The sequence below is a fragment of the Marmota flaviventris genome, chromosome 6 (assembly GCF_047511675.1).
Source record: "Marmota flaviventris isolate mMarFla1 chromosome 6, mMarFla1.hap1, whole genome shotgun sequence".
NCBI classification, from domain to species: Eukaryota; Metazoa; Chordata; class Mammalia; order Rodentia; family Sciuridae; genus Marmota; species Marmota flaviventris.
In genome coordinates this window covers 27819764-27845301 of record NC_092503.1, presented here as the reverse complement: position 1 = coordinate 27845301, position 25538 = coordinate 27819764, and the positions used below count along the sequence as shown (strand labels likewise).

Genomic DNA, 25538 nt, shown 5'->3' with positions numbered 1-25538 from the left:
TCCGCCTGCTCTTCCTGGACCAGTAACTTCTGTCAGGGAGTCGCCTCTGTGCACCTCCGACTGGGGACTGCTTCCGCGGCCGGGTCGGCAAGGCGGGAGGGATGAGCGCGGCGCGGACGCTGCGGGTGCCGGGCCGTCACGGCTACGCCGCGGAGTTCTCCCCGTACCTGCCCGGCCGCCTGGCCTGCGCCGCCGCGCAGCACTACGGCATCGCGGGTGAGCCCAGGGGAGGGCGGGCGCCAGTAGAGCGCTGGCTTCTCCCGCTCCTGGGAAAGTGCCTCCGAGGGTAGAAGCTGCCACCAGCCAACGCCAGAGGGAAGCAGAGCAGCCGGCCGGCTCCGCGCTTGCAAAGCGTGGGGAGCTGGTCTGGCGGTGGTCACCTTTGCCAGTTCCAGTGTGGAAGTGGCATAGTAGCCAAGCCCAAGTTCCCCAGGACCGCACTGTCTCCAGTGCTCTCTCTCTCTCCCTCTCCCTCTCTCTCTCTCTCTCTCTCTCTCTCACACACACACACACCCCTCCCCCAGGACCGCACTGTCTCCAGTGCTGCCTGACACACAGACACACACCTCCCCAGGACCGCACAAATATGTGTGTGTGTATATATATATATATTGCTGGGGATTGAATCCAGGGTCTTGTGCAGAGTAGGCAAGCACTCTACCACTGACCCACATCCCCAGCCCCTCCTTATATATATTTTTATCATTAGCTCTTAGTCGGGCATGTCATGTTTGCAGTCCTTGCCCACCAGTTAGGTTCGAGATTAAAAAATCTGAAATATTGCTTTAAATCTTTTCCAAAAACTTCTTTAAAAGGACTTGGTATTTTTGTTTTTTAATCAACCATGTTTAAAATGAAGAGTTTTCTTTCTGCCTTGATTTCTGTAAAGATAAATATAATTTTTTAAATTAAACATTTATTTTTTAGTTGTACTTGGATACAATACCCTTATTTTATTCATTTTGTTGTTGTTGTTGTGCTGAAGATCGAACCCAGGGTCTCGCACATGCAAGGCGAGTGCTCTACCGCTGAGCCACAACCCCAGCCCATATATAGCTTTTTAAAATATGTTCTTTTACACAGTGGCATATGACTGAAATCCCAGTTACTGGAGAGGCTGAGGCAGAAGGATTGTAAGTTGGAGGCCAACTTGGGCAACTAAGCAGATCCTGTCTCAAAATTTTAAAATAATAATGAAAAAGGGCTTGGGATGTAGCTTAGTAACAGAACACCCCTGGATTCAATCACCAGTGCCCAAAAGAAAAAAAATATATTAGTTCTTTAGTAAAATAATTCATTGCTGGTAAACAACTGATATTATTAATATTATAACTTTTTCACCAAATATTTGATGTTTCCACATTCATATTTTGTCTTAGAATCCCATGTTGGATGTATTTTATATTGGCAAGGCAGGATGATTTAGTACAAGGATCATAGTCACGAGGGGTCTGTAAGCCTGAGGTTTCTCATCTGTCAATAGGGATGATAACACCTGCTTGGAAGTTTTGTGTGCCTAGCACCTTGCCTTATCAGAGTAGGCATTCAAACCTCTGTCCTCTTTATTAGTGCTGTGTCTGGATTTTAATCACAGGTGAGATGGTAATTTGAATATTTAATGATTGAAGCACAATATGAAAAACTAATAGCACAATTCTAATCTTTTCGTATACATGGTCCTAATAACTTCAGGAAGAAATCTGTGGTAGTAAAATCAGGTACCTAGTATTTGATACTTCCTTGATCTAGATGTTTACCTGGCAGTGTGACCTTGACATTTTTATCTTTAGGCTGTGGAACCCTACTGATATTGGATCACAGTGAATCTGGTCTTAGAATTTTTAGAAGGTAAGATGGCTTTAATTATTAAACATGTATTCTCTGTTTTATTAAAGTCTTAGTAGAATTAGGATTTGAATCTATTTGACCAAGGAGATATGTTTTAATTTGCATTACAAAAGGAACTTTAGCATTTGCATAGTATAGAAATTGTTTTTGCCATTAAGTTATAACTATGCCACATTACTTCTAAAACTTATTCTTTAGTATCCATTTATAAATTATAAAATTTAAACTTAAAAAAGTGAAATAATTAGTATAAGGTATGGCATTGCTTGTCTTTCCTATCTTAATATAGTGTAACTTTCCTAATGCAGGAGCAAATTACCCACCTTGTGGATTATCCTGTGTCTTTCTTCTTTTCCTTCTATGCCTGTCTTGCCTCTTGGACTTTTGGGCTCACTAATACTTCCATTAGGGTTAGTCAAAGGGGGAGGGAAAAAAGGGAAATTCTCTCAGAAAATAACTGTTTCCTGCTTAGGGGGATTTTTTTTTTTTTTGTACTGGGGATTGAAACCAGGGATGCTTTACTCCTGAGTTACATCCCCAGCTTGCTCATGCCCCCCCCCCCCCATATATATATCCAGGTTCTCACTAAATTGCTTAAGTTTAGTACCTTGCTAAGTTGCTGAGGCTGGCCTTGAATTTGCAGTCCTCCTGCTTTGCCTTACTGGGATTATAGGCATGAGCTACCATGCCTGACTTAGGTGAAAGATTTATGGGAAAAGTTAAAACTATTACTCTACATTCATACTTTGATATGCTTGCTGGGCCATCCTATGAGTCACAAAAATTAGAACCCATGTATGGTAGAATACTCCTGTGTAAATAGTTCCATATTAGTAGTCAGGAGACCTAATTTTAATCCAGCTTTTCCGTTTCTACGTATATGACCTGGGGTATTCTTCTAGCCTTTCTGAACTTGTTTCCTCTGTCAAGTACCTGCTTAACTTATCTTCTCCCATATTGTGAAGATCATAAGAGACAATGTATGTTAAAATATGTGATAAACTGGTGCTGGTGATGTAGCTTACTGGTAGAATGCTTTCCTAAATATGCACCAGGCCCAGTACTACCATCACACACACACACACACACACACACACACACACACACACAAAGATAAATTAAGGAAAAATACTCATAATTTTTAAATTACTATTTTTGTTCAGCTTCCTGTGTAAATTTTTGTTTGATTTTGTTTAATCATCCTGGTATAGCTTTGACTGGAACGATGGCTTGTTTGACGTGACTTGGAGTGAGAACAATGAACATGTCCTTGTCACCTGTAGTGGTGATGGCTCGCTGCAGCTCTGGGACACTGCCAAAGCCACAGGGCCACTACAAGTCTATAAAGAACACACTCAAGAGGTAGGAAGAGAATCTCTTTATGCTGATTGTTTTTCTTTCTTAGACTTTGAAATCTGGGGAAATGCTTTCAGGGGACAAGTTTAACGTTTCTTATACATGTTAGATGTCACTTATTATCTGATTATTCAAATATAAAGTTGGCCTAAGGATCTGGAAAGAGAAGAAAAGGTCAGGCTTCTCATTAGGCCGTAAAAATGCCTCCAGTAGTATACTGTGGGTAGCGTCATTTCCCCCAGAGAGCCCCATACTTTATGCCATGAAGAATATGCTTTCCATGCAGTGCCTTAAGACAGGGGTAGGCGGACTTTTCACAAAATCATCACAAGATTATCTTTAGGCTTCATTAAAATTCCTGAGGATTTTCAGAATATATTCGAGACAGCACCAAATACTGAATATGAGACAGAATGTACTAAAGAAAATTTAAATGTAAATCCTATCTGGTTTGTGTGTCTAGATTTTCTGTGTATGCATGTGTAGCGTAGGCAATAGTTGGGGCTTTAGTCATACTAAAATACATATATATTTTTAAGGAACAGGATGGTAAAGACATTCTCTTTTAATGTTTAAAAAATTTAGGTGGCAACAGATCCTTCAGGTGATAACTTGCAAATTTACTTTCAGATTTGTATCAACTGCAGTGCCTGTTCCATAGTAGGCCATCAATAAATTCTTGTTGGATGTAAGACTATTAGAGAAAAGATTGGTTATGGGAGGGTTCCATATATCAATTTTTATTAGTATTTGTGAGAAAAAATTGGTTATATGAGCTTTACAAATATGATTTTTATAGTTGTGGATATTGAAAAATTAACATTTTAAAATTTTTCATTGTGTCATGGGAATAATTAAAACATTTATTAGATTTGGTTTTCCAATAACACTAAAGTGAAAATTGGAATTATTAATTCTAAGAGTGGTGAAGTATGAAATTTTAAAAAGTAGACTAGTTATTAGGGGACCAAAAAAAGTGAAGGAAGACAGGTGCTATTCAATATCTCTCCTCTGTACAATGTTTCGTATTTTCAACTACTCCATTTTTATTTTATTGATTTTTATATAATAGTGAAATCCCCTTAAGCAACTTAGGGCACACAGTTGGTGCCCAACTTGGGGTGGGAAGTAAAAAAATAATTGATGAACAATTTTCACTCATGGATTTTAGATAATTTTTTCTTTTTTTATTGCCAGTATTTTTGTAAATTTATAAATATAGGAAATACTTTCACTTCTTCTGTGTTAAAATAGAAAACCAACAGTACCAGTAGTAGGGCCTTAATTATTAGTATATAAGAAAAACACTACACCAATGAGTTTTCTTAATTATGCACTTTAAATACAATGTGCATTTCATTTTTACATTTATGAATTGCCTATTCTGTTTTAGAAAACAGAATGTAAGTTTTGAGTCCATTGAGATATTGATTTCAGTTTGAAATATTGTGTAGAAAATTAATATTTCTAATATTAGTACTGAAAACAGTGAAAATTTTTAGTTACTTTGTTATATCATGAAGGTTGTTTGAATAAATATAGTTGTAAATTACCATGTTTTTAGAGAATCACGAGTATTAAGACAACTGTTAAAGGAAGAATTTTGTTTCAGGGTATTCAGTGAAAGAATTCCCATAGTAAAACATTTCCAAAATTCAAACATATTTTGTGCCTTCATGAGTTTTACCATCTTCTTATACCATTTGTATTATAAATAATGTTTTTTCCCTCAGGAGTTTTTTTGTTTATTTTTTTGTTGACTTTTATTGCTTCTCTAAATAAACAAGATAGATCATAAAATAATATATCTAATTACATAAAATGGGTCATGTTTATTTGATTTTTTTCTTTAAATCAACTTCAAATTGTTACTTCATTTATTCTAAAATAGTAATATTTGTGAAGTTATAGGATTGTTAACTAATTTAGCATGTGCATTTACACAGAGTAAATATAAAGCATTATAGTATGTTTTTAATGTATGCTAAAATAAATTAATAAAATGAATATATAATATAAATGAATAAAATGTATATATCAGTTAAAAAACATTTTTTATACAATCAGTGGTGTGTATATATTTCCTGGGAAATATGTTCTAGAATGTCCCTAATGGATGGTCATTTTTTTTTTACTCATTTCAGTGAAAATGAATTTCACTATATTTAGGAGGTAACTTATTTGACTTTTAAGTTATCCGAATGGTTGGAAAAGTGCTTTTTCTATGCCTGAATAAAGCTCCAATAGCACCCAGCATTGCTTCCCATGCCTTTTTCTGAAATAGTGAGACTAAGTCCACTCCCTCTTTTCTAGGAGAACCCTTGAAAATAGCCATCATGCCCATTTTAGTCTTCTCTCTTCCAAACTGTGCATTTGTCATTTCTTTAGACTGTCCTCCTATTACATGGTCTCTACATCTTTCACACTCCTGGAAACCCTCCTTTGGTACTCTCCTGTTTTTCTATGTCTCTTTTAATGTAGCCTACTTAATTTATTCCAGAAATGTGATGATCAGTGCTGTGCTATATAAGACTTTGCCACCATAATCTTGAGCCTCTGGTTCTAAGAATATTCCCTGAAAAGGCTGTATATCTTTCTCAGCTGTGTCATAGTGGTGGGTTACTTTGAATTCACTAGTAAAGCACCTAGATCTTGTGAAAATCTTTGTTATTTGAACAACTGTTAAACCAGATTTACATCATTCTATAATTATGAAACTGGCTTTTTAAATTGAAAACATACTTTGTTTTGTATCTTTTTTTTTTTTTTTACAATTGATTATTCTAGATTGTCCCTACTCATTTTCTTTTTAAATGCAATTTTGATGAGCATTTGTATCATTTAGGATGCCTTGTAATAAATAGCCCAACTAAAAGTAGCTTGAACAATTATATTTTATTATTATTATCATTATTTTATTGTATTAATTTGCTTGGTTATGTGTAATAATAAACTAAGATAACCTTTTAGTATTTGTTACAGCATCAACTCCACTTCTTGGTACTGATTTTTGTCTTAGTTCAGGATGCTATAGCAAGGTATCATAGACCGAGTGGCTTATAAACAACAGAAATTTGTCATAGTTCTGGAGACTGGGAGTCCAAGGTTAGGATGCTATCATGACCAGTTTCTGGTAAGAGCCCACTTCCAGATTTCAGATCATTGTCTTCACATGTATATTCACATGGTAGAAAGAGGGTATGCAAGCTCTTGAGAGTCCCTTTTATAAGGCCAGTTATCCCATTCTTGAGAACTAAATCCTTGTGACCTGATTGAATTGAAGGCCCTACTTCCTGCTGACATCACATTGATGGTTAGGATTTCAACAAACGAATTTTGGGGGAACACATTCTGTACATTGTATACACCAGGTGCTAAGAAACAGTTAAAAAAGTATTTTAGGTCAAATGAATGCTTTGAGGAGTTTATAAATATTGTTGATAAATTAGTAAGTGAATGAGTGTACACAGTTTCAGTGTTTTTCACTGGTATGTTCAGGGAAGCTATGTTATAAAATAGAGTAGCAAACAATGGGCCGTCTTCTCCTATGGAAGGGTGAACAGCATAGTTGCTGTCAGCCTTCCATATGAGTCGTAGCTCTGTAATTTACCCGTTCTGTGACTTTGGGCAAGTTACTTATTTTTTCCTAAACCCTAGTTTCTTCATTTGTAAACTGAGCATGATAGTAGTTTGTATCAGGGTCATTGTGACTGCTTGGACCAGAGCCAGCACTGAATAAAATATGAACTACTACCATTTGTTATTATAATGGTGTTAGAAAAATGTAAAATGTGTTAGAAATTCTCTGTTTACTTATTTTAATACTTGATTACTTGTGACAAATGCCCTATAATCGATTTTCAGATGTTTAGATGAATCAAAAAGGAGAGATCTAACAGATATATTTTAGGCCTTGAAGAATGAAGGTCTTGGTGATTTGAAAAGAAAGAAAAACATTATGTATGTGTACAACTTCTAAAATTAGCATTGAAGCAGTAATCAGATTCTTCTCTATATTGTTTAACTGGTGTTTGCTGAAGCCATTATTACTTTTGAACTCTCAAAATGCCTTTGTTTAGAATACTTCTGAACATATACTAGAAGTGGAAGAATAAAAAAAATTTAAAGTTCAGTAAGAAGGAGAAAAAAATGAGTGTAAACCCAGAATTTTGTTTTTCTGATTCATGATTTATGGCACAATATTGTTGATAGTGAGTTATGTTGACCTTAAAGATGATGTAGAATCAAGCCAGGCATGGTGGCATAGGCCCAACTACTTGGGAGGCTGAGGTAGGAGGATTCCAAGTTTGAGGACAGCCTGGGTGACTTAATCAAGACTCTATCTCAAATTAAAAAATAAAAAGGACATGGGGTAAAGCTCAGTAGTAAATATGCCCTGGGTTCAATCCCTAGTACCAAAAAAAAAGAGAGAAGATGATGCAGAGTCAATGTAATATTTATTTCAGCTTTTCATTTTCAATTTACTCATTAAAATTTTTTAAAATAGTTAAATTTTGTCAAAATACCAAGGCTTAATAATTTGCTGAATTTTTATACGGTATAATTCATTAAAGTTTTTGAGCATAGCTTATGAAAATTTACTTTGAACTAAACATGAAACTTTTAATAACCTATTGTGGAGAAAATATATTTGATTATACATTTTTTAGTAATGGTGTGCCATGTGATTAAAATCTTGTTAACTTAAAAAAAAAAAGAATCAGTTATTCACCCTTTAGTAATGATAGGTGCTGAGAAGGCTGTAATGATGAGTACCAGTAAAATTATTAATGTAGAATGACAACCACTCATACATTTAACACTCTTGTGACCCATTTAGATATATATTTATATTTAAAGCTGCATAATAGATTTGCTGTCTAAAGAGAATTTTTTCTTCCTTCCCCTCCCTCCTCTCCTTTTCCCTCCTCTCCCCTTCTTTTCCTTAAAAAAAAAAAAAAAAAAAAAAAAAAGGAATGGTTAGAGGAAGGAATTAGACTCAATGTACTTCCTTTCTCATACTTAGTCACATTCAGCCATTCATTTTAGAGTAGATTACTGTAGTAAGATTTCTTTATAGTTTGAAATAGTAGTAAAACTTGTGATTGTGGAGGAAAATAGTTTCTAGTTAGGTATCAATTGAATCAATTCTCTCATTTTAGATTTTACTGCCAATAGGATGTAATATCTGTATTGGTCAGCTTTTTGTTACTATGACCAAAATACTTGACAAGAACAATTTAGAGAAGGAGAGGTTTATTTTGGTTCACAGTTTCAGAGGTTCAGTCTATTATTAGCTGACTCCATTGCTCTGGGCCGAAGGTGAGGCAGAACATCATGGCAGAAGGGCATGGTGGAAGAGTGCTTCTCTGCTTCTGTCTTCCAAGAGGCAGAGAGGGTAGGGAAGGGGCTGCAGGGAAGATGAACCATTCCAGGACACATCCCCAGTGACCTACCTCTTCCAACCATGCCCTACCTATCTATCACCCATTTGGCTCATTCATATTAATGGATGGATCAGGTTACAACTCTCATAATCTAACCATTTCACCTTTGAGCATTCCTATATTAACTGTGCTTTGAGGGAATACCTTGATCCAGTCTATAACAATATTGATTGTTACTTTTTAATCCTTATGTTTTAAAAGCATGGCCTAAATGAAAAATGATATGTGATGGAGATAGGCATCTGCATAAGTTAAGATCTGTGAAAGAGTGTAACACATTCAGGCAACCTCAAGTTCTTTGGTCTAATTGGAGCTTAAAGTGTATAGTAGAAAGTTGGAAGATGAGGTAAGGAAGAGGGATAAAGGTCATTTCACGATGGACCTCTATCTTGTGCCTGGCTGACAGGATTGGAGTTTATGCTGTGAAAATTCAAGAGAAAAATGATTATATAGATTTTGGGCCACACCCCCTCGGTATAAAGCAGGCCACACATGGCTGGATAAACATTACCCATGTTCCACTTAATCCACTTTTTTAAGCATCAGCTGTTATATAGGACTAGACAAATCCTTCAGACATTTGAAATTTTAGCATTTAAAATGAGAAAGATGTGCAAATTCTTGTTTTAATTCAGTGGTTCTCAGACTTTGTCATACTTTAGTTTAGCATCATCTGGGGAGCTTTTAAAAGTCTTCATGTCAGTTCACAACATCTGAGGATCGGAGCAAGCCATCAGTATTATTTAAAGGTTCCTAGATGATTTCCATGTTCAGTATTTGGAAGCCACTGCCTTAATTTCATAGTGGTCATATGTGTATTGTCTAGTATTTTGAAGATTATAGTAATCAAAATGTAGATTTTAAAAATCTTTAATAAGGGGAGTGATTTACTTTACCTTGCAAAATTATTATTCACAGTCCACTTATCTAATCTCAAGGCTTTCTAAAAAATTTTAAAGAAGAGAAAATGATAGTTTTAAATAGATGGAAACTGTAATATAATGTATTCAAGTAAAGAAACATTTTCATGCATGATTACTGCTACTGTATCTGTCATTGCTCTCATTTACTCAGTGTAGGTGTCAACAATACACTTGTCTCCAAACCAAGTTAGTGAGTGAACCATAGATGGGAATTGGAACCCCATCTCTCTTATTTTAGAATCTATTAAGAAACATATGTAGGAGAATTATGCAATCTTATTTCATAATTTTAAATCCTGAAACTAGAAATTATTTTTAGTTTTGCTGCAAGCTCATATGAAATGGATTTATTTGCAGAACTTTTAAAATATATGAGAAATTTATTGTAAGGCAGCAATATAAGCATACGTATTTTAATTTTTTACATTATTATAAACATGTATTACATTTTATATGTATGTATTTCAAAAAGAAACAATAGAAAGAAAGATAATGAAAAAACTAATAAGGCTTTTAAATGGAGTGGGAAAGAAAGGGGAGTGAGGACAAAGATGGATATAAAATTTCTCCATATTTTTGAGGTAGGATCATTGAAATATTTTATATAATTAGGAATCACAATTTGAATCAGAAAGAAAAAAGCAATGCTAAAAATTGAAAACAAACAGAAACAAATTAATATTGTTATCTGTCAAAAGGCGCCATGATCAGGTATTAAAAATAATGATTTCAAGTGACTTTAAGAAACCAGTATTGTTCACCCCAAAGGGATGTTTGATAAACAGTAAAAATTTTAAACTGCATTCAGAAAAATCAATGCTATTATTTGAAATTCTTATATGTATATCACAGGATAAAGCTTAACAGTAATTATGTCATCAGAAACCAAAATTTTTAATATAAGAAATACGAGACATGGGAATATAGGGTAAGTAGAAACAATCTTAAAATTGGATGTTTTGTGTCAGAAAGCAAGAACGTTACAAGGGGCCATTGGCTGCATGTCCAAGGTTCAGAAGAAACAACTGGAAGTGGTTCTCAGCCAAAGATGGGACAATTTGAGTATCACAAAGGATTATAGCAATGAATTGGAGTATAGGGTATATACACACCCTCTTATATATGTATTTTCATTCATACATGAAATTATAATTATTAGAAAATAACTGATCATTAAAGATTAATATGATAAACAAGTCCTTATTCTGAAAACTGATAAATAAAGATAAAGGAACAAGGCATTTACCTTGCCTTTTCTGTGTGAATTTTATTGTAGAATAACAAAAAATTGATTAAATTTTTTTATAACAGAATCCTAGCTAATATATGCAGAAGGAATAACAGAATTAGAAAATCATCATTTAGTAGCCCCTAATGAAATAATGACTGTAGGCGAGGGTCATCCATGGATGTTAAAATCATTAATTTAAGATTGAAACAGTCTCTGAACAATCTAGGATCACTAAAAGTGGGTCAATCAGAAATTATATGCTTCCTAATATAATAGGAAGCTACAAAAACATTGAACTGAATCTGATTAAGTCTCCAGATCTAACTTCCAAATTAAGGAAATAGGAAGGGTAGAGGAAGAAGTTAAATACCACTACGAGGAAACAATTAGCAAATCCAGAATATAAGACAGGACCAATAACTTGGTTGCTTAAGCAAGTAAATACCATGGGAAAGGTATTTAGATTAAGAGCCATAACAGCTAATTGTAAAATATGGACCTTATTTGGATACTGATTCAAATAAATCAACTGTAAAAAACAAAAGATATTTTTGTGATAATCAGGGATATAAGAATATAAATTGAGTGTCAGTTGATATTGGAGACTTGTTAATCTTGCTAGGGGTGAAAATGCATAAAACTTAATAACTAATGTAAAAAAATCCTTGTCTGCTGAAGTACTTATGAGTAAAATGATCTGATATTTAAATACTTTAGCAGTGAGTCAATCTGTCAATAATGGGAAAGATAAAACAAGATGGGCAAAAAATATTGATAGTCACAGAAAATGTGTAATAGGTACCTGGGGATTTATTATACTATTCTCTGTAATTTTGTTCATGCTTTAAAATTTCCATAATGAAAAATTATTTTTAGATTTAAGTTTTACATTAAAAGAAATATGTAGCCTTTCTAATTGCTTAGTAATTAGAAGTCAGTGTCCCTATCCTTTGCATTGATACAGATAAGTAAAAATTTATGGGCATAGTTTGTATTTGATGGTTTTTAATTAAATAGACCAACTTAAAAAGGACATTATTTTACAGTAGATTAAAAATGAGTTCTTTGGGAATTAGTTTCAGTAATAAAATTTGTCTTCTCAAACTAGTTTTGTTGAAGTTCAGATTTCATAAAGCAGCACAAAACATTGTTCAGTGTTTTAAAATTTTTTTCTTTTTCTATTTTTCTCAATTTTTTTCACCACTGCCAAGAGTAATTACATAAGGTAGGCATTTAGAGGACCCTGCTTTTAAAGCATAAAATCCAATGCTGCATATTTTTCTTCCTTTTTATATTTAATTTGATCATTTGCCATGTCCACTCTGAGGGAGTAAAAGAAGAAATGAACTATTCAAATGGAGGGGCCAGAGGAGTAGGGTGAGAGGCAAAGGAAGGGGGAAGGATGGACTGTGGGCCTGCAACAGTCACTGATCATTGTGCTAAGATCAGTGAGAAGTCATTGCAGATTAAAAAAAAAAAAAAAAAAAAAAGCTATGAAATATTAATACATTCAAAATATATGTAAAATGTAAAAAATGGTATATTGAACACTTGCATATTCACCATCTAGCTTAAGAAATAAAACATTACCTGCCCCATGGAAGTCCCTGATTACCCATCTCTAATCCTATCCCTCCTCTCTCTCCTTTTTTCCTTCCTTCTTCCCAGGAATAACCACTAACGTCAATTTTCTATTTATGTTTTCTTTTTAGCTTTACTACGTATGTATGCATTCCTAAGTCATGCATAGTTTTGCATGATTTTGACCTTTGGGTAATATGAATCAACATGAATCTCATAATGTTGAGTGAAGATAAGTTTTGGAAGTCACATAGTCTGAAACCTATTGGAAGGCTTTTTACAGGGGAATGACATTTATACATTTTTTTCCCTTTTTTTTTTTTGCAGTACTGGGGATCAAACTCAAGGTCTCACACAGGCTAGACAAACACTCTACCACTGAGCCCAGCCCTTTTTTATTTTATTTTGAGACAGGGTCTTGCTAAATTGCCCAGGCTGGGCTTGAATTTGTAATTCTTATATCCCTGATTATCACAAAAATATCTTTTGTTTTTTACAGTTGATTTATTTGAATCAGTATCCAAATAAGGTCCATATTTTACAATTAGCTGTTATGGCTCTTAATCTAAATAACCTTTCCCATGGTATTTACTTGCTTAAGCAACCAAGTTATTGGTCCTGTCTTATATTCTAGATTTGGCTAATTGTTTCCTCGTGGTGGTATTTAACTTCTTCCTCTACCCTTCCTATTTCCTTAATTTGGAAGTTAGATCTGAAGACTTAGTCAGAAGCTGGGATTACAGGCATATGTGCCATCATACTTGTCTTAATATTGTTATTATTTTTATAATTTTTAAAATGCAGTCTGGTAATGGATTGGAGGTGAATAAGAATAGATAAGGAAAGCAGTTAAAGGATGGATCTCTTCAGAGAGATTACATACAGAATTTTTTTTTGTGTGTGTTAGGGTTGGACCCAGGGTTGCTTTACCACTGAGCTGTAGCCCCAGCTCTTTTTATTTTATTAGGCAGGGTCTTGTCAACTTGCTGAGGCTGTTCTTGAACTTGCCATTCTTCTGCCTCAGCCTCTCAAGTCACTGGGATTACAGTTGTGTACCACGTCACCTGGTGACACACACACTGTTAACCCCCATCCTTTAGGATGTTATCACTCCTAACTCTTTACCCTTGCTGTTCCCCTGATATGGAGGACTTGTTCCCTACTTAAAGTCTTTTCTAGTTCTCTCTATCTGAAGCCTTTCCTCTCATATTTGCAGAGTCCAGTCTTTTTTCATACTGAAGTGTCTGCTTAGAGAGGTCATTCCTGATTATTTTATTGGGAAGTGACCCTGCCCTTGTTATTGTTTTCTAATTTCCTTATTTTTCTTAATAGGTTTTTAAAATTGCAACTTGAAATTATGCATATTTTTATTTATAAGTGTCTTCTGCTTAAATATAATATCTGTGAGGGTCAGTCTTATCTAATACTGTAACTGCTCCTTTCCTTGTGCCTTGTACATGGTAGATGCTTAATAAATGTTTGTTGAATAGATTAGCAAATTGATTTGAGATTGGGTTAACAAAATCCAGTTATTGCTTTTCATCTATCTCCTTAAATATCTTTCTGGCTGTGAACTTTATTCAAAACCTGAAGTTAATGTCCAAACCATATTCATACTAGACATTTCCCCTTGGCTGTCTTGCTGTGACTTCAAACTTGATGTGTATAAAATTGTACATTCATGTCCACCTTCCCGTGTTCCACTTTTGTTAATGCCACCATAACTGATAGTTGACAAAATCTTGGTATTATCTTGCTTTCACTAACCCTAATCCGTAGGGTTCTATTTATGTCTGGAGGCATCTGGGGTCACTGTTTCATCTCTGATTTCTGCTTACTGACATTTTAGCCAGCCCTCAAAGCCCTGCTTAAGTATTTTCTTCTGGGCATCAAGCTGAATCTTCCATCTTACACCCCTTTTGAACTTAATATCTGTAGTTCTTTCATTTTCAAGCATGATCTCCCAGCTTGCTAGTTCCTTTACTATATCCAAATACTTTAAACATAGTAAGATAAGTGAGGTATTTATTGAGTTGACTATGTTTCCTTAATTTCCCATTTAAAACAATTTTCTTAGTTGTAGATGGACACAAGACCTTTATTTTATTTATTTATTTTTATGTCATGCTGAGGATCGAACCCAGTGCCTCACTTGTGCTAGGCAAGTGTCCAACCACTAAGCTACAACCCCAGGCCCTATTATCCCATTTTTAACCATGTTCTGTCCTTAACTTTGTTCTTGAGACCTATTACTTGCCACTTTGTTGTGTGGCAGATAAGAAAGTGTCATTAGCATAATTTTCTTCTGTTCTGCTAGGACTGGGTTCTGTCTGAGCTGATGGAGGTTCCTGCAGTGTTAGAGATGACAAGTCATAAGGTTTTGACTCTGGCATCACACTGGAGTTGTGTGGAGGCAGGGGGCTATGAGCTGAAGATGTTAGTCTTTAGCTAGTAGTTCTCTATACTATACTCAGTGACAATTTTGCAGGTTGTGAAAGTAAATTGGATTAGCTAAATTATTTTAACCAATAATTACTGAGTGCCTCATTTATTGTGATGAATATAGTGTACTCAAAACTCAGTGGTTTTGCTCATGAGGAGTGTCCAAAATCGAGCAGGTATGGCAGTTATTTAACATTACTTTTAGTAAAATTTGCCAAGTGCTGGATTAGAAGTGGGTACAAACTGCTGGTGGAGTGCACAAAAAGGAGCATCTGACTCACTCGGAGGTTTCAGGGAGGTTTCAGTTCATAAGGGAAGTAATGGGGCCACATCTTGACAGATAAGTGGGAATTCACAAGTAAACAGGAGCTTTAAGTTCTTAGAAAGGAAGAATTCACAAGCAAAATGGAATCATTCTGAGCCTAAATGCAGCTCCAGTGAGGATAGTACCAGCAAGGGCAGTACTATTTAAAAGTTTTAAATTTTTTAAAAATAAAATTATTAAGGTTCCAGAAAAAAAAAAGAAAATTTTACATTTTGTTCATCATGGATTTTTTTGCATTATTTTTAAATTTTAAAAATACTGCATTAACAGATTATTTATCTTGATAACCAAGTTTTAGGGTAGCTAAGTGAGTGTCTCATATACCCTACTCTAGTCCTGGTCCACCTGCTGTCCATATTCATGCAAGAGGGAAGGCACTTTGAATACTAAAGGAACCACTCATAAAGTAAATAGAAGGGGCAGCAAAAGCCAAGAGCTGTTGGGCATCTGTTAGTTATAGATAGAAAAAAGTTTGGAAGCAATTGCTAAAGTTCTTGACAGCCAAAGAATTTGACTTTATCCTCTAAATTTCCTCTATTAAGGGACCATATAGTAAATATTTTAGATTTTCTAGGCTACCAAGTAACTGTCACAAGTACTAAACTCAGCCCAAGCAGCACACAAAGCAGCCATTATCAATGATTGGGTGTGGCTATGTTCCAATAAAACTTTATTTACAAATCAAGCATAGGGTCAACTTTGGCCCTGGTCCACTAGTTATAGTTTTCCAACTCCTGCTCTAAGCTGATGTGAAAAGTCAAAAATAACAACAATATACTTTAATAACAACAAAAATCTTCATTTAGCTTTGTGTGCCAGATGCTCTCAACACTTTGTTTTATATCCCATTTAATCTTCACTTCTATGTAGTAGATACCATATGCTAAGGTCATTATGTTTCCCTAAGTGTTACTTTTTAAGATTTCATATCTAAGTGACAAAACATCCAGATTGTAAAGGCAGTATTTGTATTACTGATTTTTTTTTTTAATCAGGCTCTAACATGACTCAGTATATAGCACTGAGAAGCAGACAGCAAGTAACCCTTACTTATCACAGTGAATCCCATACACTTATATTTCCTATGTATATGTGGAAATTAAGAGTTTTAAGATTCAAAATAACCTCTAGCTGGTCATATTTAATGACATATACTCAGGTCCATGTCAGGACTACTTTCATCAAGTATAATTATGCACATATGTAAGTTTTGAAATGGTTCACTGAGAGCAGTGAAAGATAATAGTGGCAGTGGATAAATAAAGCTGTTTACCAAGAGATCTGAAAGGATCACCTGGTTTCTATAAGCTTTTTTTATTTTTTAAAGAAAGGCCAGATAGTGATATTAATTGAATTTTAATGCTTTCTGATAAACATTGACCAGGCAAGCTTTTTTAGATGAGTAACTTTCTAATCTGCTTTGACATTTCTTCATGGGTGCTGCAAACAATGATTTGTTGGTAGGTTTAAAAATACGTGTAATTTGTTTTAGTGAAGGAGGTTTGGAAATATCCTGTAGAATCATATTAAGGGCAGTTGGAGTCTTATCTACAAGGAGTATGCATGGAAGTATAGACAGAATTTCCTTTCCATTTCTCAAACATTATGTTGAGATGGCTAGGACTTTATTTGATGTTTTAATAAAGTAAATTGGTTGTTCTAGCTGGCTATCATCGTAAAGAGATAAAATATAATATTCAATTTAATATTATTATGCTTTCTAAATACATTAAATGTTTTTAGGTATATAGTGTTGATTGGAGCCAAACCAGAGGTGAACAGCTTGTGGTGTCTGGCTCATGGGATCAGACTGTCAAAGTGGTATGTCAGCATTGTATTTAAAAACAAAAACTCTCTTCTCCCGTGCTTCTACTGAATTTCTTTTCCAAAGTATTATTCTGTAACTTAAGAATTGAACAATTTTCTTTTTAAAAGATATATTAGAACATTATAACTTAAAATTTTCTAGTCTTTTGGCTAGAACCTAATTAGCTTAGCATTGATTATTTTGGCCCCTTAAAGACCACCTTGTTTTTTATGAAAATAGATCTTAAAGCCTTGAGATAACATGTGTATTGTATGTGTATATGTAAATATATATGGTATATTGTACATGTAATATATGTAAAAGCATACATTTGAATTTATCTCTGTTAAATAATTAATCTATTCATTTATTTGTAGTGGGATCCAACTGTTGAAAAGTCTCTGTGCACCTTTAGAGGTCATGAAAGTGTCATTTATAGCACAATCTGGTCTCCTCATATCCCTGGTTGTTTTGCTTCAGCTTCAGGTAAACAAATCTGAATTTACCAAAAACTTTACTTGCAGTGAGGGTGGCCTTGTTTTTCCCCATTAGGTGGCACTGTGTACCCTAAATTCAGAGAAAAGTGTAACACGTTACTGTTCTTTGGTGCTCTTAAGAAGTTTCATTCTTTATTAACCTCTTTAAAAGAATTAGCTGAGACTCAAATTGCTTTCCAATGAATCAATGAATCTGACTCCTAAAGGATATCTCCTTGTTTCCTGGCAAGGACAGATTTGTGGATGGTAATGTCATAACTGAGATAATAAATATATTTGAAAGAGAAAATCTTTTGTCTTAGAACAGTATTGAACCCGTGAGATACAGGGGGTGTGATTGGAGGGGGGGTTGTGAACAAGAGGTTGAGTTTGGAGCTAAAAAGTCTGGTCTTGTGAATAAAAATTGTGTCCTTGGCTTATGATTGGTAACCAAAGCAATTGTAGTAAATCAGAGGAATCAGGGAAGACTAAGTAGAAGAAATCTTGAAATAGAGCACACCTAGGCAAACTGCTAGCCTCATGTCAGAATGGTTCTCTGACAGTTTTTATAAATAAAGTTTTGTTGGAGCACAACCATGTCCATTCATTTGTATGTTGTGTCTGGCTGCTTTCACACTGTAGTGGCAGAATTGAGTAGTTATAGAAACCTAATGCCTCTCAAAGCCAAAAATACTTTCTGTGTAGCCCTTTACAGAGAGTGTTTGCTGACCTCTGCTATAAAACCTTGAGGGGAGGTAAATAATTAGAAGCTTTTATGCCCAGTTACTTGTTTAGAGGAGGAGATAAGACAATAACTAGAGGAAGAAATAGTGTACTTCTAGCATTATCTTCTTATTTAATTATGCAGTATCCAAATATAGGCAACCGCTAGGTAAGATGTGTTCCATTCTTGATAATAAATTATGTCAGTGCCCTGAGTTTTTGAATTATGTTGAATGGTGTTTAGTCTGCTTTTAGTTGCTGTGACCATACTACCTAACAATAACAGGAAAAAAACTTAGAGACGGGAAAGTTTATTTTGGCTCATAGTTCCAAAGTTTTAGTCCATGGTCAGATGAGTCCATTGCTCTGTGCCCAAGGTGAAGCAGAACATTATGGTGGAAGGGCGTGGGGGAGGGAAGCTGCTTACCTCCAGGTGGGCAGGAGGAAGAGAGGAGGATAAGGGAGGAAGGGGCTACAGGGAAGATGAACCTTTCTAGGGCATGCCTGCAGTGGTCTACCTCCTCCAGCATACCTCATCTGCCTACGGTTACTACCCAGTCCATTTAAACCAGGATGGACTGACTATGTTACAGTTTTCACAGTGTAATTATTTTACCTCCAGACATTCCTGCATTAACACAGGAGATTTTGGGGGACACTTCATATTCAGAACCACAACAAGTAGTTTCCATAGGAAATATAATGATAGAAATTATTTTCATTATTTTATTATTTTTTAACTTTAAAATTAAAAATAACCAAAGTTTTGTGAATTCTGGAAGTATTATTAAGTTGAAGACACTCAAACAAAAACTTTGAGGTAAATTCTATGCAAACAAATATATCCACTTGGATTATGCAATTTTTTGATATTCTAATTGTGAATAATGGTAATATCTATGTATGGAGCCATAGTTAATTTAAGAAACATTTTGTTCTTTGATAAAATGAACATTTTCTAAAATGAAGAGTAGTTTACCTGTGAACTTATGAAATTAACACACTTTTAAGAATTTCTAAGTTATCTGAGTTGTAACTTTCTTATCCATGATCTGAATTAAATCTTTTCCAAAATATCAAGTCTTTTGGGATGAGACCACTAAAATATTGTTCATACTTATATTTCCTTTTCTAGGGCTGAATTTCTTCTTTGATATTTTATTTTTCTGTGGCACAGCTAACCATAGGCTGTATATATATTAAGTAAACAGCAATGTTAATATACTTTGAATTTATTAACCATTTAACCTATGTCTATAACTTGAGTTAATCATCTTTTATGCTTTTAATTTAACATAAAGGATGAATTTCATGCATGTAGTCAGTCAGATCTATGAGATGACCACAGTTCAGTTTAATTTTTAAAATTCTGCCTTTTTATATTTTTTACCATTGGTGAAAAGCCCTAACATAGAATGTTAATTTGATTTACATTCACATAATTTTCTTAGGGGAGGAATGTCCTTGGCCTTATATGTACTATTTCAAAGGGGTCATTTCAAACTCTGGATGGAATTAGTGGTATAGAAAATTTCCACCTTCAACAATAGTAAAAGTAAAGGCATGTCTGCTGAGGGCGCTAATTGGCAGCATTCACAGTGAATTAATTTTAATAATAAGTATAATTTTGCATATTTGGAAAAATACCAGTAAGTAAAACTTAAACTACTGATAGAATTTTAAAAAAAATATTCTACTTTGCTGTAATTGATATGCAGTTTTGTTTATGTTAACATTTAAAGTTCTAAAATTGCCTTCATTTGTTTGGGGGGGGAGGGGGTTTGTTTTGGATGCTGGAGATTGAACCCAGGACCTTGAATATGCTAAGCCTATGTTCTACCACAAGGCTACACCTGCACCCCACCTTTATTTGTTTTTAACCACGTTCTTTATAGGCCTGTGACCAAATATAAAATCTGGTGACAAAATCATGAACTAATACAGCTGCATTTATTTAAGCATCTGTAGAATGGTGTGTATTAGGCCTTTATTTGAACTAAGTCACACATATCTCTTCCTTTTACATTGGCTTTTGTGAAGCACTATATATTATTGACTCTGGATATTGCACATAGAATATTCAGTGTATGAGACTGAACAGTAGAAAAAGATTAATTGTAGAATGAGCAGTATAATCTGAATACTTAACTTCTAAACTACTCATACAGGGAAAATGGATAATATATAAAAATGGTCTTTTAGGGGCTGTGGCTGTGGCTCAGTGATAGCACACTTGCTTGGCATGGGTGAGGCGCTGGGTTTGATTCTCAGCACTGCATATAAATAAATAAAATAAAGGTCTATTGACAATTAAAAAATATTTTTAAAAAATGGTCCTTCAGGCTGTGGCTGTGGCTCATGGGCTGTGGCTGTGGCTCAGTGGCTATGGGTGGCTCAGCAGTATCACACTTGCCAGGCATGTATGAGGCACTGGGTTCGATTCTCAGCACCATGTATAAATAATAAATAAATGAACGAATAAATAAATAAATAAATGTCTATCAACAACTTAAAAAAATCTTAAAAAGTGGTCTTTCATAGAAGCTTCTGTTTAATTATATTAGCTTCATGTGTTATGTTAGAAATACAAATAGTAGTCATGTTATCCAGGACTTCTTTAATTAAAAGTGAAAAATATTCTGACCCAAACTGCATTAAGGAAGAAGATAATTTATGTTCTGACACAGTTGAAAAGTCTAGAACTAGCTTAGGCTTTAGAGGCTGGTTAGATGTAGGTCTCTGTCTCCTGTTGATTGGTTTGGTGTCAGGTACCATATGTTGGCAAGATGGCAAAAGCTCCAACCCCTACATCCTTTCTAGCTTTTTCCAATAGGAAAGGAAGAGATTCTCTTGTAGACATTCAAAGTTTTATATTCTGTCATTGGTTCTGATAGGTACATGTGGATGTCTCTGCAGCAGTCACTCTGCCCAAGGAAGGGGATGAAATGTTTTGACTCACTTAGGTCTGGTTTAGCCTCTGCAGTTGGGAACAGAAAATGGGAGAAGGCAATACCTAAACTACTGTGCTGAGGAGGGAAAGAGTGAATCTGATTCAGTAAAAGTAGGTAGGTAGATTCTAGAAGGCCAGTCTTCGTTAAATTAGGTACATGTAAGGCTTAAAATAAATCAGAAGGGATTCAATGAATAAATCATTGAACCTTTTAGCTCTAAAATCTGTTCCTTAAAACAACCACAACAAAACCTTGTAAAATCTTTCCCTGTGAAATTGGATATAATAAAGCTGTTAGGATTTTTGAAAACTCATTGGAAGGTTGATTTATTGAACATTTACCATTTTCTTTCTTTAACATTTTTATTAGTTGTTGATGGACCTTTATTTATTATATGTGGTGCTGAGAATTGAATCCAGTGCCTCACACATGCTAGGCAAGCACTCTATCACTGAGCCACACCTCTAGCCCCAAACATTTGCCATTTTATTGACATAGTCCTTCATGATGCTTTTCAAATAGTAGCCTGTTTCATAAATTTGAAAAGATTTAAAATTTCTTTTCTATTCTGCAGAAGTTTTGTAAGGAGTTGTGGTGTAGTAAGCAGTAAACTCTTATTGTGCCATAGTCATTCAAAGGGAGACAAGAAAATTGCTTACCAAGCCATGTCAATGTATTAGCAGGCAAAGGAACTACTTACCAGATTTTTTTTGTTTGTCTTGTTTTCATACATTTCCTATAGCACTGTATATTCTTTTATAGAGAATAAAATAATAGGAAATGTATAATAAATGTATAATCTCTTATAACTGGATTCCTTTCACAGGCAAAGACTAAAATATTTTTGATTGTTCTTACATAAGATATGGGAGCAACCATCTAATAAGATGTTTTAAAACAATATAATAAGAGTTTTAATAAACATCTAGTAAGAATTTTAAAAATAGATCCGAGGTTTATTTTGATTGTTGAGAGGGACATTGTCAGGTTCAGTCAGATATTTATCGAATATTCACTGTTTACTAGGCATAAGAGATTAAAGTGAGGAAAAAAATAGAGCTGTCCTCCTAAAGCATATTGTCCAGTAAGAAAGAGAGATGCTAAGAAAAAACTAGAAGCACATGATGGTAAGGGGTGTGAAGTTCTTTGCAGGAGAGGTACTATAACACAGTGATTAGGTACGTGGACTTTGGAGCTGGACTGCCTGGGATCAAGTTCTGTTTTCCTCACTATTGTGTGACTTTGGTCATGCTACTTGACCTCTATATTTTCATTATTTCTAAAATAAGATTGATAGTAATACCTTATCATGGCTCTGGAAATGTTACCTCCTTATGTAACATGAGTTCCTGGAATTCTATGGAAACATTATTTATTCCTGAGTTTATTAAGGTTGTTTGGTAGAGATGCTTCCCTGAGGAAGTAGTGTCTAAGCTGCTACCTATGAACTACCTATTGTTAGGAGATGAGGGGCAGGAGGCCAAGAGATGGGATGTGTATAGAACAGAGCATATTTGCAAAGGATCAGAATGGCCTTTGCAGTGCATGTGTGCTGCAGGAATGAACAATCTTAGCTTTTCTGAGAATGAGAACTCTGAGAACAGTGGCTGAAAGTAGCTTGCTCTAGAGAATATGGAGTGTACAGTTAGGTAATAACATACTAGTCCAGTGAAGAAGAATATTTGAGCTCTTTATATAAAGAGGATTAATATGAAGCAAACTTTCTTTTGAGCCATGAAAACTAAATTACTGCTTTTACAGACTCCATATAATTGCATAAGTCATAGCCATGCCTGAATGTGTGGGGTCTAGCCAGTAGTTAAAATAAACCTTATTCTACTGTAAGAGAAAGTCATATTACATCTGATAGGCATCTGGCATTTCAATTAAATCATTGGTGCCCAAAAGTACCCTTTTGGTACTTAGTTCACTCTCTTTGTACTCATTATTCTTACCTAATTTCCTCTTACTTACTGCAATTTGGAATTAGACATAGTAAAAGCCAGCACTTCCTATTCTGGTTCTGTTGCCAGTGGCAGGTCTGAAAATGATAAAGAGAAGCTGGTAATTCAGGTGGGTCTATGGCATGTCCTAGGACTCTGATAAACGTCTGGCTGATGATGAAAGGCCAGTTGTCTGGAAGATGTGATTTTAAATATCGATGTCCTGAAAGAGTTGAATGAGTCATTCAGTATACCATTTGGCTAGAAAGTCTTTTCTTTTACCTAGGAAAGAGAGATGAGGACAGAGTACCAAATGTGTAACCATAGGAGTGATTAAAAGTCTTAGCTCCTGCAGAGCAGTCTTTACATTTTTGTGTCCCTTCGGTTAACTGCACTAGAGGGACAACCTAAACCAACTTAAAAAAAATGTTGTTTGAATATGATGGTTCAGAGCTATAATATTATGTCAAGAGAAATAGAGTAGCCATTCACCCAGCCTTTGTTGTGCTGTTGTTTAATCTTTTACACACATACAGAATGGCATGTATTCTTATGTATACAGCCTGATGAATTTTCACAATGAGCACATCTGTGCAATCAGCACTCTGTCCAAGAAACAGAACTGTACTAGAGGACCGCCTTCTGTTTTTCAAGTCACTACTCCTCCTCCCAGACACTCCACCCACGGTAAATATGTCTGCCTTCTGACAGCACAGATTAATAATGTTGCCTTCTTTATACTTTTGTGTCTTCTTTGTTTTGTTTGACACTGATTCTTTTGAAACTCAGCCATATTAGTGCTAAAATAAGTTACTTCGTCATCTCCTAATTTATACTCATTGTAATGCATTGGTACTTTAAGGAAATTCACACATTCAGATAATGTAATTATCAGGTGAATACAAGATAATTGGACTTTAGCCAGTGCTTTAGTCATGGCTGTATCAGACCTTATAGTTTCAGGTGTAGTATTAAAAATTAGTTTTGAAAGTGAACAAGCATCACTTGTGCACTTTGTATGTTTTAGTGGAAGCTTCATACTGAATCAGATGTTTTTATCTGGGGCTAGGTTTTTTTAGAGATGAAACTTGGGAGAATACCATTCACTATTGCCGCAGTCTGGCTGGGCACAAAATCACGAGCCACTCACAGCCTTGTAGATTCAAACAGCAATTCTTTATTCCCGAACTCACACCGGCACGCTACAAGCACGTTCTGGGCAAAATCCACACTCTCCACCGGGCTCTGAATCCCAAAAAACTCTCTGAATCCCGCGAGAACTCAACGGGAACCCAAGGCGCCTGAGGCAGCAGGATACGCTGAGCAAGGTCACCTTTCATGCAAAGTCGCTGCAAATGCCCTGGGTCCAAGGCAAGCCCATTTCCACAATGGAGAGTCCTCCCTCTAAGCAACATGGGGTAGGCTGACAAAGAAATTGCCATGCGTCATTCTTACTTAGCTATGGCTCTCAGCAACTATCTCCATGATAAGTGGTCTCCTTTGCCTGTAAGTGATAGTACTGGAATTGTCTTAAGTCATTGAGACATGTTTTGAAAGCATATCCTAGAAAGGGACGGGATGCTTGAACTGCCCCATGACACATTCTCTGTCCTTGGTAACTTGACTTTGCAGTGAGACACATGACCCAGAGGCTTCTGAATGTTAAGTTTGTAAATTCTACTATAAGAAAGTGGTTAGCATTATCTTTTTTCAATTATATTTCAGAAACACACACACACACAAACATGCACCCCAAATACCTCTCTTTGACCTGCTGGCTGTGGTCAAACAGGGAATGAGATATTACAGCTGGCTTTGCTTGGACTTGCTGCTGGCTGGTGTGAGCCTGTGTTGAACTATAAATCTTTTTAGAAGCACTTGGTGAGAAGAGGTTGTTCAGAGGCTGATGCTAGATATTCACATGTCACTCTGCTGTAGATACTGAAGGCTGAGGAAAGTCAAAAAATGTCATTTAATCAAAGGTATTTGGAATTCTGAAACAAATTCCACTGGTTAGTGGCTAAATTGGAAACAGTGGTTATTTTTAAGGTCCATGAAGATATTTTAAGCTCTAGCCTATATCAGTTCAGAATTATTTCCATTTGGCTCATTCCCTTTTATCTCTGCCATCCTTAGGTCCAAAAATGTTAGTTACTTTTACCTATAAAAGTGTTTTCCAGCCTTTTATAAAGTAGCAGAGTGGTGTTTTGAAATTAAAGAAGGAAAAATTTCACACACAAAGAAATTTAGTACCTATTTATGGATCTATAAGAGTATTACAAAACATAGACTAAAGCAAACATGCTGAAGTCATGCTTGTGGTGGCCTCTAGGCAGGGAGATTAGGAAGTGGGATTGGAAATGCATTGAAATTTTATCTGTAACGCTTTATATTTTATTTCTAAATGACAGTCTACAAAATATCATCTATAAATATATATGAGAGAAAGAAAATGTTTTTCTCCCAATTTAGAGAAAAAGTAACA

At 35.2% G+C, this 25538-nt stretch overlaps 1 protein-coding gene across 1 annotated transcript in view; it reads left to right on the top strand.

The window, feature by feature from the left end:
• The first annotated feature begins 18 nt into the window (after positions 1-18).
• The window catches only part of Pex7 (peroxisomal biogenesis factor 7), a 65152-nt gene continuing 39632 nt past the window's right edge, over positions 19-25538 (top strand). Inside the window, exons 1-5 of the mRNA XM_027938442.2 lie at positions 19-216; positions 1791-1848; positions 3060-3210; positions 16897-16974; positions 17338-17446. Of these exons, the coding sequence (XP_027794243.1) occupies positions 102-216; positions 1791-1848; positions 3060-3210; positions 16897-16974; positions 17338-17446 (511 nt within the window). The 5' untranslated portion in view covers positions 19-101. The remainder of the gene's footprint in view (positions 217-1790; positions 1849-3059; positions 3211-16896; positions 16975-17337; positions 17447-25538) is intronic.